The 15,951-nt window shown below is 34.8% G+C and overlaps 1 protein-coding gene across 1 annotated transcript in view; it reads right to left on the reverse strand.

Moving 5' to 3' along the window:
- The window catches only part of COG3 (component of oligomeric golgi complex 3), a 68,447-nt gene that overhangs the window by 29,314 nt on the left and 23,182 nt on the right, over positions 1-15,951 (reverse strand). The window contains exons 13-16 of the mRNA XM_043995546.1: positions 12,145-12,305; positions 5,364-5,469; positions 3,785-3,909; positions 1,589-1,678 (exon numbers count right to left, since the gene is read on the reverse strand). Of these exons, the coding sequence (XP_043851481.1) occupies positions 1,589-1,678; positions 3,785-3,909; positions 5,364-5,469; positions 12,145-12,305 (482 nt within the window). The remainder of the gene's footprint in view (positions 1-1,588; positions 1,679-3,784; positions 3,910-5,363; positions 5,470-12,144; positions 12,306-15,951) is intronic.

Below are 15,951 nucleotides of genomic sequence, written 5' to 3' on the forward strand. Positions count from 1 at the left end.
CTGCTCTATTTTAAAAGTAATTCTTCTTAAGGTGAAACTCATGGAATTTAAAAGCATATTTTGCAAAGCTGATATGGTCCAATATATAGAAAATGGTGGCATATTTGCTTTCTTAAATAGATTTTGAGTTATTTCATGAGCAAAAGATAATATACAAGGACAAGAACTTTTTTTTTAAGTTTAAGACTATAATAAACTATGTTTACAAAGTTGTCTTTTTTAAGGTTGAGATATCAAAAAAGCACATGACATTTCTGCCACGAAAATTAAAAAGTTAATGCTTATCAAACTGGCTGTTTGCTCATCCACATAAGCTCCTTACAATCAGAAACATGGAACTGAGTTACATGGAAATGAGTGGCCTAAAGATATACATAAGCTTAAGATGTGTAAAACAGAAAGTACAGGGTCCTTCTTCTACCTCTAGCAATAGGCCTGTGGTAGAGACAAATGAGAAGCCAGTGTCAATTATAGCCTACTAATTAGGGTAGAAAAAATATAAATGTTTCCAACTTTTATAAATATATATAAATTGTTTAAATTTTAACTGTCTAAAAATCTATCCTCTATCCTCTCCTGGAACACTTATCAAAATCTTAGTCCCTACTTCCCTAGGATATGAAGACAGAAATGAACACACAGAAAGACAATAGGGCTGATCTAACACGTCCAACATTGTGGGGGAAGGGCAATACTACTACTCTTAGCTGACAGGAAACCCTGAAAATGTCAGGTCTGGAATTAAGGTAAAACAAGACGCTCTTGAGGCATGGGAAGGGTTCATGAAAGGAAACCACAACTATAAGGAAGGAAGAGAATCCCTATAGCTCCCTATACACTTGAGATAACTGTCATCTGCAAGAATAGGCTACCCTGGGATTGACAGCCACACATCTCTTTCTTGCTGCAAATGCCCAAGGAACAAAGGAGAAGTAAGGAAGAGCAAGGGTGGCAGAGAAATTGTCTGGGTGGAACCCTGTGTTTAAGAAAGACAATTCCAATATTGTGGAGAACAATCCTTAACTAACTCCACAAGAAAACCCAGAGTAAACTCTAAAAAAGTTTAAATGCCTCCTTCAGCTTTCTAAAATAGCCACTTCTCCATGAAAGCCATAGTCATGGCCTAGAGTAATGCAAAACTTTTCCAGTCCTACTTCCCCATTGGCTAGAGACATAACAAAAGCTTCAATACTATGGGATTTATAGCATTCAAAAAAAGTGGGCAAATGATTAGTGCTCCAGCTAATTACATTTTGGAAAAAAAAAAAAAACAGAAAAGGTGGTTATTTCTAATGTGCACCATCATTATCAATATCCAAGAGAATTCCAGTCATTAACCCCCCTCATTGAGGAGCGTCTCCTAATCCTGGTATTTCATGCCAAGGTTACATACATGTTACTACACTGTCTTTAAGGCAACATCACAATGAACCAATCATTCTCCTCGAAGGGCAAAGGCAGCTTAGTCTGACAAAGGACTAAATTCTGCAGTCAGAAATCTTGTAGCTTCTATCTCTGTGCATGAATGTATAATGTTCCACAACACCATTAAGGACAACAAATTTTCATCTAGCACTTTTTGTCAAACCTTATTTTTGGAGATTGACTCCGAAGCTCCCAGTAATGACTGAATGCAAGCTGACAATGCTTCCTGGGATAATCCTTGGAACACTGCCCTCTGGTGGAGTAAAAAGAGTCTATGAGTACTGATAACATTAAAAAACAAAAAGTATAAGATGGTATCTAAAATTTTAGAAAAAATAAACTTCCCCCTAGCACCTAATTTTCAAAATTAATAATAAAAATCAGGCTTATGAGTACAATCGACTAAGAGATCCTGGGCTCAAGTCCCCCAATTCTGCTACTTTCTAGCTATGAGATCTTGAACAACCCATTTTCCATCTCTGGTTTTCCATTTCCTTTTCCATTAAATGAAGGAATTTAATTACCCAATTAAGTTCTGTCAAGTCTAACAGTCCGATTCTATAGTGTGTAACATTTAATAAATGCTATATTCTGTGGTATGGTATAGTTTCTTTCAGTTATCAAAAAGCATACACATCTATCCTAGAATAAAATCCCTGAAACTGATTCAATACTCAAATCAAATTTGATTTAAAGTAATGACTTAAGTAACTATTCAAGTATTGAGTCATTTTCTAAGTTCCAAAGGCACTTTTCCTCACTGGTGCCGCTTGCACACACTCAGCTAGAAAGGAGTGATGGGTGATGTGAGAAGGAAGGAAATCAGAGCTCCCTGCAGCTAACAAGAGCTACAGAGCTACAAGCTCTGATCTACTCCCACAAAGAAAATTTTCTACCCATTCCTCGAGCCAAGATTTCTACCACTTGGCTGACCTCTGGCCTCCAGTAAACAGACATCTTTTATTTCCACAAATGAATACATAAACGCAGCTCTTCATGGATTGTAACGCAAAATACCTGGTGGCCAATTTTTGTCATTAACCATACCTAACATCCCTTTTCTAACTCTTCCTTCCTACCCTATAACAGAAGCTGGGTGAGGATGGAAACAGTCAAGCCTCTCCTTGGAAAGGGTCTTCAGCAAGAAACACAGTAGAGATAATCTGATTCCAATTCCAGAAGTCCCAGAAGCTAGGAAAAAGACATTTCTAACAGTGCTCCAAGACCATAAATCATAGGCAACAATAGTTACATGGGTGAAAAGATATTTTTCCATTCTACACCCATGAAACAACTCTGTACTTTCCACACCTGCTAGGACTCTAGGCCCCCAGACATTTCCAAAGTATAAAGGAGATCACAGGAAGCCCCTATCAGTCAGGAAACTACTCACTATTCACACATGCTAGTCTTAATGGAACTTGCACAACTACTTCTTTCTATGACTACTTCATCATCTAAGTCTCTTCATGTTAAATGTGAGTGAGGCTAATGTCAACACATTTAAGTAAAAATTTAAATATATAGTAATGTTATTAAAATATCTTATATTTTTTTAAATTATTGCTACTTTGTAGATTATGGCATTAAATAAAATTAATCATGAAGAAAATTACAATCACTTCATTAAACAGAATGTTTTAAAAATAATTAAGTTGGCTACGTGCAAAAAAATGTAACTAAACCTCCCACTTATTTCTGAATACTGAACAATTAGGAGTTTTAAGGGCTACCTGTTGAAAATGCTGATTCAAGGTGAGTACCATTTGGATCTAAATTAATAGCATTAATTCTTTGTAAATCAGATACATGTATCTGAAAAAGTAATTCTCTTTCACATGGATTTCTGTTACTATGAATATATGGAGTGGAAAAGAAATGAAAGCTATAGAGAGAATACTGGACAGGGATTCAAGACTTCGATTCCAACCCTGGTTCTATTAATGAGTTATGTGACTTTGGGCAGGTCTCGACATATGTTTTGGTTTCCTCATCTATAAGATGAAAAAGTTGAGAAGAAAACTAAATGCCCCCCCCCCTAATCCCAATGGATGTTATGACACTGACAAAATATTGCTGTGAGCTCTGAGAACAAAGTTTAAAATTCAGCTATTTCGGGGGTGGCTAGGTGGCGCAGTGGATAGAACACTGGCCGTGGATTCAGGAGGACCTAAGTTCAAATCTGTCCTCAGACACTTGACACTTACTAGCTGTGTGCCTTTGGGCAATTCACTTAACCCTCACTGCCCCACCAAAAAAAAAAAGAAAAGAAAGAAAGAAAAAGAAAAGAAAAGAAAATTCCATTATTTCAAATGGCAAAGAATATGACACATAAAGAAATTAAAGATTCCATACGTACATCTATGCATCTGTATAACTTAGAGAGACAAACAAGAGTCCTTCGGACAGTGGGATACCACATTCCATGAAGATCTGCTGGTGAAATTGTGGCCTGTGGTCTGGGATTAAGAGAGTCTCCTGTGCCTAAAAATTAAATACAAAACAGCCACTGAAATTTCTTAATTGTGGACGTCTGTCTTAGAAGAATCACATAATAAAGACAGTTAAGGGGTCTTCATTTGTTCTCAGGTTAATAGGGAATGCAAAGTGTAACAAAGTTGCATTTTTAATCAGCAACTCTACCAAAGAATGGCAAATTATTTCAGTATTAAAATACTAAAGTGAAATATGTAAACACACAAAATTCATGATAAATACACTGCCCACAAAGTCCCCGTTCCTCAATACCTTTCTTCCCAAAAGTACACCGATAATTAACGAGCTCAATAGTCTTAGTGAGTCACTCTTCGTAAATTATCACGTGCCATAGACCAGGGTCTATTTTCAAAGGTGAAGAGATAGAACCCTCTCTCCCTCCACTCCATAAACCTTGTCTGTGGCTCACAAAGGTTTTTTCCTAGGCTCTGCTGAAAAGGTACATATATATATAAATAAATGGATAAGTAAGGGACAATTTTTGAAAATAAAAAAGAGGAAAGCACTGAGACGATAGTATGGAGGCAATAGCATACTGCTGTGGGAATATAGTTTTAAAATGTTATTACATTAATTCAAGAGTACTTATTAAACACCTACTATGACCACGCACTGTGCCAGGCAAGGAAGATACAAAGAAAAAACAAAATCAGTCCCTGTCCTGACATTCTACAGAGGAACAAAAACAATCTACATACAGATGAGTAAATACAAAATATATGCGACACAGCGTGAGGTAAGGTAAAGACCATGACAACTAGGGAAAAGAGGAAAGGCCTTGTGAGCCAAGTCTTGCAGGCAGCTAGGGATCCTAAGAAAGGGGGCTAAGGAAGACAGGTGTCTTAGGCAGTATTGATCCTATTGCTAATCTCATAGAATGGTACTGATTTCATAAAACTCACAGTACACAGCAAGGCTTTTCCTTGGCTATTGGGCTATCTGACACTTCTGAACAAATACTGCCTGTCACTAATCACAACTTCAAAATGTATAGCTCTTCTTAAAGTCACTCTGAAATATTGTTTTCTCCGTTCTCAGGCTGAATAATGCAAGTTCTGGGAAAGCTCTAGGGTAGTGACTGTTTAGAAGATCGCATGCTATAAGCAATTTTGTAATTCCGACTCATGCAGAACCACTTCTTCAAAACAAAACATACAAGAGAAGCCCCAAAAGCAAAGGTTTGTTGAAGTGACTACGGAAGTATTTCCAGTTAGCTGTTAGCCTCATGGGGTACTGATGCGCTTCGCAGTTTAGTGTGTGGTTAATGGGGCTGGGCTCAGAGCATTACAGAGCAGTTGAGGATGATGTCCAGCTGCTACTCCTGCCCCCTGTCTCTGAAATGCCAGGGCTCCACCCCTGACATCATGCTACTGCTGCTCATCCACTGAGCTTCCTTACTCTACTGCTGACAGAGAAGCCACCAAGCATTTTTCCAGACATACCAGATTTATTTATGCTGTTAGACTGTGTGTCTTCTAACCGAACATCCGAAAATGAGGCTTCTGAGGGTACCTTCTTTTGTTCATCTTTTAAACTCTGTGCAATTTGCTGCAGAAGAAACAAAGGAACACACCATTAAAATGGTGCTTTTGGCAAAGTTTAGCATACGAGATGGACTGGATTTGGGGTTGGGGTTTTTTAACTATATAAAAAGTAAGTCAGTAAAATAAACTGTAAAAATTAAGAGAACCTCTTTTGCCAAACCTATTTGGCTTATGGCAGACAGGAAATGAGGAAAAATTTAACTGATACAGATGTCATCAATATTCTCTCAGAAAAATATATGAGCATTTTACTTCATTTCAAAATCCAAATACATTGACTCAATCTGTTGAAGAGCCATTAAATAGGCCTAACAGAGCTAAAAAAGTAGTTTCCAATTGTAAGTCTGTAAAATGAACATGCATATTTGAAACACTGCAAAATTTTAAAAGAGTATTCTGTGAGCTTAAATTTGAACAACTGGTCAATTCAAAATCTGATTTCTCCCCAATATGAAGATAATTTTATTGTAAAGCAACCATTTTTCTTTAAAGTTAAACTGCTATAATCATACTTAAGATTAGTTTTCTAAACACACTATAAAGGGCAACACATGATTATTACACCTTTTTTCTAACACCTAAAAAGAATAAATTGCAGTATGCACAGATCCCTAACTACTAGGTTTATACTGACGATCCCAATAAATTACACTGAATGTGGTTTATGGAGGCTGAGTGCTTGGCATGTACTAAGTATTTAATAAATGCTTTTTCATTTATTCATGTTTTTTTTCATTCAATAATGATATATACAGCAAATTAAAACAGGAAGAAAGCTAATCTACTGCTAAGGAATACAGGAAAACTGCCTGACCCACAGATTTTACCTATATTCTTAGGCAAACTATCTCAGAGATGGCACTAGGAGAAAAAGTAAGGGATAGTAAAACCTGATCTAAAGCTAGTATTATCTACAATGGAGCAACACTATAAGCATTCGCAGGATAAACAAAGATGCCTGCTCTCCCCACTATTATATTATATCATTCTGGAAGTGCTAGCTATAGCAATAGAGAATAGCAATAAGAGAACCAAATTAAGTGTATAGACGTTGGCAAAAAGGAGTTAACTGTACATGCAAGTGTCATGAAAGAATACTTAGAAAATCCCAGAAACACAAGTTTCTTCTCTAATAATTTCTATGTTTCACAACAATGGGGGAGCAAGGTTTTACCCCATGAATAGAAGTGGAAGTGATCATAAAAAACAGATAAATACGGTTTTTGCATTGTCGAGTGGGAAAAATATTTGCTTCAAATATCACTAATCAAAGTTTGGTAACCAAGATAAATAAGAGATCAACCCAAATGCATACATAAGAGCAAAGAGCTATTCCCCAACAGATAAGTGACCAAAGGATAAGAAGTTTTCAAGAGAATTGCAAGCTACTAGTAACCATATGAAAGGCTTCTCCAAATCATGAATAATGAGAGATATGCAAATCAAAAATCTGATGTTAACAAAAAAATTATTGAAAGATGACAAAAAACGAGAAGTTACAATGGCTATGGGGAAAAAAGGCACACTAACAATATACTGTTGGTAGAACCATGAACTGGTCCAAACATTCTAAATAGCAATGTGGAATAATGTAAAAAAAGCAACTAAACTATTTATAACCTTTGGCTCAGCAATTCCACTCAAGGGCACACACTGCACTGACAGGAACAAAGATACAATGTACACCAAAATATTCATAGCAAAACTATTTTTGAAAGCAAAGACCTGAAAACTAAGATGGGTGCACAGCAATTGGGGAACAAGTGGAAGAAAAACTGTTGCACATGAATGAAATGGAATAGTATGCCATAAAAAATAATATATATGAAAAATTCAAAAAAATATAGTAAAATTTCTATGGACTGATGTAAGTAAGCAAAACCAAAAGAATGATATACACGACTAGAATAACATAAATGAAAAGATTTAAAAGAAACAAATTCAGGGGGCGGCTAGGTGGCACAGTGGATAAAGCACCGGCCCTGGATTCAGGAGTACCTGAGTTCAAATCCAGCCTCAGACACTTGACACTTACTAGCTGTGTGACCCTGGGCAAGTCACTTAACCCCCATTGCCCCACAAAAAAAAAAAAAAAAGAAAGAAAGAAATTCTGAGTAACTGCAAAACATAAAATTCTTAGAAAACAGATAATGAACCATACCCTTCTGCACTTCTTCACAGAAGAAACCTGTGGCTACTATGGAAGAATGCGGTACACACTGTCAGATGTGATTATTATATTGGGTATTTCTGCTTGTTATTTCTTTGTTACAAAACAGGGTTCTACTGATCCAACTCTTATGGAAGAGTGATATGGAACTATGCCCAAGGGGCTTTAAAACTGTATATACCCTGGGGCAGCTAGGTGGCGCAGTGGATAGAGCACCGGCCCTGGAGTCAGGAGTACCTGGGTTCAAATCCGGCCTCAGACACTTAACACTTACTAGCTGTGTGACCCTGGGCAAGTCACTTAACCCCAATTGCCTCACTAAAAAAAAAAAAAAAAACCTGTATATACCCTTTGACTCAGCAATACCACTACTAGGTCTGTATCCCAAAGAGATCATTAAAAAAAAGAAAAGAACCTACATGTAAAAAATATCTATAGCTGCTCTTTTTGTGATGGCAAAGAATCGGAAATTATGAGGATGACCATCATTAGAGAATGGATGAACAAATTATTTTATATGATTGTGATGGAATACTGTTGTGCTAAAAGAAATGATAAACAGGGAGGCAGCTAGGTGGCACAGTGGATAAAGCACTGGCCTTGGATTCAGGAGGACCTGAGTTCAAATCCAGCCTCAGGCACTTGACTAGCTATGTGACCCTGGGCAAGTTACTTAACCCTCATTGCCCCGCAAAACAAAAACAAAAACAAGAAGAAATGATGAGCAGGCAGATTTTAGAAAAACCTGAAAAGACTTAAGTGTACTGATGTTGAATGAAGTGGGCAGAACCAGAACATTGTACACAGTAACAGCAACATTTTGTGATGATCAACTGTGACAGGCTTGGCTCTTCTCAGCAATACAATTCTGAAGGACTCACAGTGGAAAATGCTCTCCACATCCAGAAAAAGAACTGTGGACTCTGAATGCAGATTGAACCATACTATTTTCTCCTTTTTTGTTTTTTGTTTTCCTTTCTTGAGGTTTTTCCCTTTTGTTCTGATTCTTCTTTCACAACATGACTAATGTGGAAATATGTTTAACAGGATTGTATGTATATATCTTATATTAGGTTGGTTGCTGTCTTGTGGAGGTTGGAGGGAAGGGAGGGAGAAAAATTTGAAACTCATAATCTTATAAAAATGAATGTTGAAAATTACTTTTACATGTAACTGGAAAAAAATACTCTTAAGATTGAAAAAATCAGGGTTCAAATTGAAGAGGGTGTATAGGATGGGTATTTCAATCAAAAAAATATTTATTAAACTCCTACTATGTGCCAGGCACTGTGCGCTAAGCCCTGGGGATATGAGACAAACAACAGTCTTCCTCTAAAGGAGTTTACAGTCTCATGGGGAGAAATAACATCAAAACAAATGTATACAAAGCAAGCTGTAAACAAGATAAATAGGAAATAATTGCAAGAAGGAAACACTGAAATTAAGAGAGCTTGAGGGCAGCTAGGTGGCACAGTGGATAAAGCACCAGCTCTGGATTCAGGAGGACCTGAGTTTAAATCTGGCCTCAGACACTTGATACCTACCAGTTGTGTGACTCTGGGCAAGTCACCTAACCCTCACTGCCCTGCAAAAAAAAAGAAAAAAAGAAAAAAAAAGAGAGCTTGAGAAAGGCTTCCTATAGAAGGTAAGATTTTAGCTGGGATTTAATGGATGCCAGGGAGGTTGATAATCAGAACAGAGGAGGGAGAACATTCTAGGCATGGGTGACAGTCAGAGAAAAATACCTGGAGCTGAGAGATGGAGTGTCTTATTTGTGAAATAGCCAGGGAGCCAGTGCCACAGAACAAAAGTATTCAGAAACACTTTAAACAAAAAAATTAACATTTTTATTTAAAGTTTTGAGTTCCAAATTCTATCCCTCCTACCCTCCCTTCCCTGAGGCAGTAAGCAATCAGATATAGGTTATACATGTGCAATTATGTAAAACATTACCATAGTCATTCTGTATAAGAAAACTTGAATAAAAGAAAAAAAAAATGAAAGAAAGTGAAAAATAGAATGCTTCAGTCTATGTTCAATCAACATGAGTTCTTTCTTTGGAGGTGGATAGTATGCTTCATCATTAGTCCTTTGGAATTGTCATTCTCGGTTCTTCATCAAACAATACTGCTGTCTCTGTGCACAATATTCTCTTGGTTCTGCTCACTTACTATACATTAGTTCATACAAGTCTTTCCAGGCCTTTCTGAAATCATCCTGCTTGTCATTTCTTATAGCACAATAATATTCCATCACCATCGTATACCACAGCTTGTTTAGTCACTCCCCAATTAATGGGCATTCCTTGGATTTCCAATTCTTAGCCATCACAAAAAGAGCAGCTATAAATATTTTTGTACAAATAGGTCTTTTTCCCTTTCTTGGGATGTCTTTGGGATACAAACTTAGCAGTGCTATTGCTGGATAAAAAGAGTATGCAGAGTTCGATAGCCCTTTGGGCACAGTTCCAAATTGCTCTCCAGAATGGTTCGACCTATTCAGAAGCACTTTCTTTCTTTCTTTCTTTTTTTTTTTTTTTGGTGAGGCAATTGGGGTTAAGTAACTCACCCAGGGTCACACAGCTAGTAAGTGTCAATGTTCTGAGGCCAGATTTGAACTCAGGTACTCCTGACCCCAGCGCGGGGGGGGGGGGGGGGGCTCTATCCACTGCGCCACCTAGCTGCTCCTCAGAAGCATTTTCAATGCCAAACAGAGTACTGTATGTTTGTTCCTGGAGGCAATAGGCAGCTAAATCACTTTGATGGCCAAATGGAGGATAGGTTGGGGTGGGGAGAGACTTAAAGCAGGCAGACCCACCAATGGGCTATTGTAATGTCCAGGCATGAAGTACTAAGGCCCTGAACCAGAGTGCTGGCAGTGCCAGAGGAGAGAAGGGGGCATATCAGAGAAATTTTACAAAGGTGAAATCTGAAGGTCTTAACAGCAGCTTGGATATGCTGGGAGGCAAGGACAGTAACATGAGCCCTGGCACTGAAGGGCTGGTGTTGCCCTCTACAGTAACAGGGAAGGTAGATGGCAGGGAGGATTTAGGGGAAGGACTGAGTTTCATTTTGGACATATTGAGTTGAAGATGTCTACTGGACATCCAGTCCAAGAGGTAGATGGAGATGTGAGACTGGAGATCAATGGTGAAATTAGGACAGGAAAGGAGGGTTTGAGAATCGTCTGCATAGAGATGGTAATGAAATCCATGGAAGTTGATGAGAACACCAAGTGAAGTAGTGTAAGGGGAGAAGAGGAGGGCCCAGAACAGAACCCTGAGGGGCATCTACAGTAGCAGGGTATGATCTGAAGGAGCCAGCAAAGAAGACAGAGAAGATGTAGTCAGAGAGATAAGAGGAAGCCCAGAGGGATGGTGTCCAGAAAACTTAGGGAAAAGAGAATATGGGGGGGGGGGGGGCGGGGAGGAGAGAATATCAAGAAGGAAAGAGTGATTAAGAGTATCAATGACGGTAGAAAGGTCAAGGTGAATGAGATTTGAGAAAAGGCCACTGGATTTGGCAACTAAGAGATCATTAGCAACATTTACTAGGTGCTAGGTACTGTACCTGGGCATACAAAGACAGAAAAAAATAGCCCCTGCCCTCAAGAAGCTCACAATCTAATGGGGGATACAAGGTGACAATAACTACGTACATATAAGACAGTCAGAGCGGGCAATCTTAGGAGAGAGGCTCTAGAAGCTGGAGTCACAGGGAAAGGTTATGTGCAGAAGATAGGATCTGAGTTATGTCTTGAAGGAAGCCAAGAAGGCTAAGAGGTGATGGTGAGGGGGCAAAACACTGCAAACATGGAGGTGGAAGGCGAGCCAATGCAAATGGAGACCAGCGATAAGAGTGTCATATTCAAGTACTGCAGTGAGTGGAAGGAGCAGAGTGTAAGAAGACTGGAGAGGTAGGAAGAGGCCGTGTTATGAAAGGCTTTCAATGCTAAACACAGGAGTTTATAGTTGATGCTCGAGGTAAGAGGGAGCCATTGGAGCTCGGCGGGGGCGGGGCTGAGTGATCTACAGGAGGAGAGGATGTTCCTTCTCCCTGTACAAGGAGAGAGCGGCACTATGCTGCCATCCACGTTCCTTGGGGCCATGCCATGCATACGTATTCTCTTGTTAGCAAAGCGGTGACTTCTACAGATGCACAAGACGGCATCTCTACCAATGCCACCTACAGAGCAGCCCAGGGAAGGTATGGAGCCAGCATTCACATGGATCACTGAATTGTTTGGGGATGAAATGTACGTTCCCTGGTGGAAAGGGAAAAACTGAGGAAAAAACATAAAAACATGTTGGATGACGGACAACGCAGTCTACAGTACTTCTATTTGGTTCCTTCAGTCAAATAGCCTGATGCTATTTTTTTAGCATCTGATTTCATATACTTAATATCAGGTTTAACTTCATAATACATCTGTGACAGCTACAAAGGAAAAAGCCTGTCTCAGAGTAAGCTACGTTAAAAAATGAAACGAAGGAGAAATTCAAAGTCTTACCTCCATCATGACTAACTTCTCAGGATAAGCCAGGTCCCCTGGGGCTGGTTTGTAGCCAGTGATGTCAGTTTGAATGTAAATGTGAGTCCGATAGACCAGTCGTTCTTGTACATCTTCCAACATCTGTTTTACTCCAGCTGCAAATGCCCCAAGCTGTTCAGCTGATAAAGACAAATGGAAACTTCACTTTTTCAGACTTAGAGAAATTTATTTTTAAAACAATTTACTGAATCATTCAGATAAACAATATGGACTACCTAAACAGAAAAGCTATTTCAAAAGACTGTGGCTCTATTCCCTTTCACTGTGCCCCATACTCCAGTGACCTCAAGGAAAGTCACTGAATACCCTAACTTTAACTAGTTTAAAGAGTAATTAAACTGGCCCCTGACCTCCTTACAAAAACATGGTGAAAAGTCATTCTACTAGAAACAATGGAGAATTGCTCCTAAATAGCATTTTATGGCCTTCCACTGCCTTCATATCCCATTTGATCATCATACCAACTCTTAAAAATATGTAGAAAAGGGGCAGCTAGGTGGTGCAATGGATAAAGCACCAGCCCTGGATTCAGGCGGACCTGAGTTCAAATCTGGCCTTACTAGCTGTGTGACTGAGCAAGTCACTTAACCCCCATTGCCGCGCAATAAAATAAAAATAAAATAAAATAAAATAAAATAAAATAAAATAAAATAAAATAAAATAAAATAAAATAAAATAAAATAAAATAAAATAAAATAAAATAAAATAAAATAAAATAAAATAAAATAAAATAAAATAAAATAAAATAAAATAAAATAAAATAAAATAAAATAAAATAAAATAAAATAAAATAAAATAAAATAAAATAAAATAAAATAAAATAAAATAAAATAAAATAAAATAAAATAAAATAAAATAAAATAAAATAAAATAAAATAAAATAAAATAAAATAAAATAAAATAAAATAAAATAAAATAAAATAAAATAAAATAAAATAAAATAAAATAAAATAATAAAATAAAATAAAATAAAATAAAATAAAATAAAATAAAATAAAATAAAATAAAATAAAATAAAATAAAATAAAATAAAATAAAATAAAATAAAATAAAATAAAATAAAATAAAATAAAATAAAATAAAATAAAATAAAATAAAATAAAATAAAATAAAATAAAATAAAATAAAATAAAATAAAATAAAATAAAATAAAATAAAATAAAATAAAATAAAATAAAATAAAATAAAATAAAATAAAATAAAATAAAATAAAATAAAATAAAATAAAATAAAATAAAATAAAATAAAATAAAATAAAATAAAATAAAATAAAATAAAATAAAATAAAATAAAATAAAATAAAATAAAATAAAATAAAATAAAATAAAATAAAATAAAATAAAATAAAATAAAATAAAATAAAATAAAATAAAATAAAATAAAATAAAATAAAATAAAATAAAATAAAATAAAATAAAATAAAATAAAATAAAATAAAATAAAATAAAATAAAATAAAATAAAATAAAATAAAATAAAATAAAATAAAATAAAATAAAATAAAATAAAATAAAATAAAATAAAATAAAATAAATAAAATAAAATAAAATAAAATAAAATAAAATAAAATAAAATAAAATAAAATAAAATAAAATAAAATAAAATAAAATAAAATAAAATAAAATAAAATAAAATAAAATAAAATAAAATAAAATAAAATAAAATAAAATAAAATAAAATAAAATAAAATAAAATAAAATAAAATAAAATAAAATAAAATAAAATAAAATAAAATAAAATAAAATAAAATAAAATAAAATAAAATAAAATAAAATAAAATAAAATAAAATAAAATAAAATAAAATAAAATAAAATAAAATAAAATAAAATAAAATAAAATAAAATAAAATAAAATAAAATAAAATAAAATAAAATAAAATAAAATAAAATAAAATAAAATAAAATAAAATAAAATAAAATAAAATAAAATAAAATAAAATAAAATAAAATAAAATAAAATAAAATAAAATAAAATAAAATAAAATAAAATAAAATAAAATAAAATAAAATAAAATAAAATAAAATAAAATAAAATAAAATAAAATAAAATAAAATAAAATAAAATAAAATAAAATAAAATAAAATAAAATAAAATAAAATATATGTAGAAAAGGTTCTTTCCTCCTCATTTTGCAGAAGACCAAAGAGAAACCAAAAGGCTCAGCAGGGACTCAAACTCAGGTTCTTCTGACTCCTAGTCTAGCAGTGTTTGCACTTTCAACTCCTTAGAGTATCAAGTAATTAATTATTTATGAAGCATCTACTATGTGCCAGGCACTGTGCTAGTCACTTGGAATAAAGATATGATAAATGAAACAATCCCTACACACAAAGAATGTCGATTCCAATAGGAGAGACAACAAGGACAAACAGAAGTTATGTACAGAATGAATACAAATAAATACCAAATACAGGATGTCCCAAAAGTCTTAGGGCGGTTTTAAGCTTTAGTAATTTCAGAAGTATAAATGCTACAAACTTACAAAAAAAAAAACATTTAAAAGGTTAATCATTTAAATGTTTTAAATATTAATCTTCTAAAAATTCAACATGACCACCAAGTTTATATCTGTGATTTGATATGTATCACTCTAGCTGATTTTCCCGTTTGTAAAAACTTTCATCAGTGGCTGCTGCTCAGTGACTTAAAGAATACATACATCTGTCCTAGCCTTAAAATCATCCAAAGAATGAGGTCTTCTCTCTCCCTCTCATTCACACACACACACACACACACACACACACACACACACACACACACACACACCAGTTCTGTAGTGACTCCACAAGAAAAAGTCTAATGGAGATAAATCAGATGACCAAACAAGGGGAGCTTCTCTACTGACTTTTCTCTACTGCTTTTGCAGTGTGTGATGCACAACAGGATGCCTATCTTATTAAAGTGAAAATGAAAAGTTTATTACTCAAAATTCACAAAACTAAGTCTAAAAGAAAATTAAATAAACTTTCAAAATTATGGGTTTTTTCAAAAAGTTTATAGTGTTTATATTTTAGAAGTTATCAAAGATGAAAACTTCACGAAGATCTTGGGAAACTAATTAAATACAACTAGGAGGCCACTGTAGGGCCTGAAATAAGGTAGCAGTCATGTGAGTAGAGAGAAAGGGATGAGGAAAGAAAACAGAGATGCTGTCGATGTAAAAACACAAGATTTGGTGACTGACTAGATCTGAGAGATCATCCGGAAGAGTGATGAGTCAAGGATGTGCTACGGTTATGTCCTTAGGAGAATGGAAGAATGGCAGTGTTTTAAAAAGAAACAGGGAAGTTTGCAAGGGGAGTGGGTTTTAGGAGAATAATAACGAATTGTTCTGGATATACATAATGGATTTGAGATGTCTCCTTAAGAAAGTTATAAAGTAAAAATGAGAAACAAGACAGAGGATAGGGAGGCTTTTATGGACAACATGCTCATCATGTCTCCTAAAGAAAGCCTGGGTAGAGAAAAAAAATCTCTATAAATAAAACGATCATTTGTGAGGTATTCAGCCAAAATGCCAGGGCAACATTAAGAAAATCAGCTTTTCTAAGCCAGAACAACATGTGATGCCCTCAAGATCTGTCACTTTTATTCATACTTCAATTCCAAAGTGTGACTCTCCCTTTTTCATCATTTGAAAAAAGGTGCATTGTGTGTAATGTGCTAAAAGAACTCTAACTTTTACCAAGTCTCTCTGTTCAGGCAGTTTCTTGGAAATGAAATATTGTACCAAAATGCCCAATCCAAAATGTCAATCCTAGCTAG

This window comes from Dromiciops gliroides, chromosome 3 (assembly GCF_019393635.1).
Source record: "Dromiciops gliroides isolate mDroGli1 chromosome 3, mDroGli1.pri, whole genome shotgun sequence".
In the NCBI taxonomy this organism is placed as follows: domain Eukaryota; kingdom Metazoa; phylum Chordata; class Mammalia; order Microbiotheria; family Microbiotheriidae; genus Dromiciops; species Dromiciops gliroides.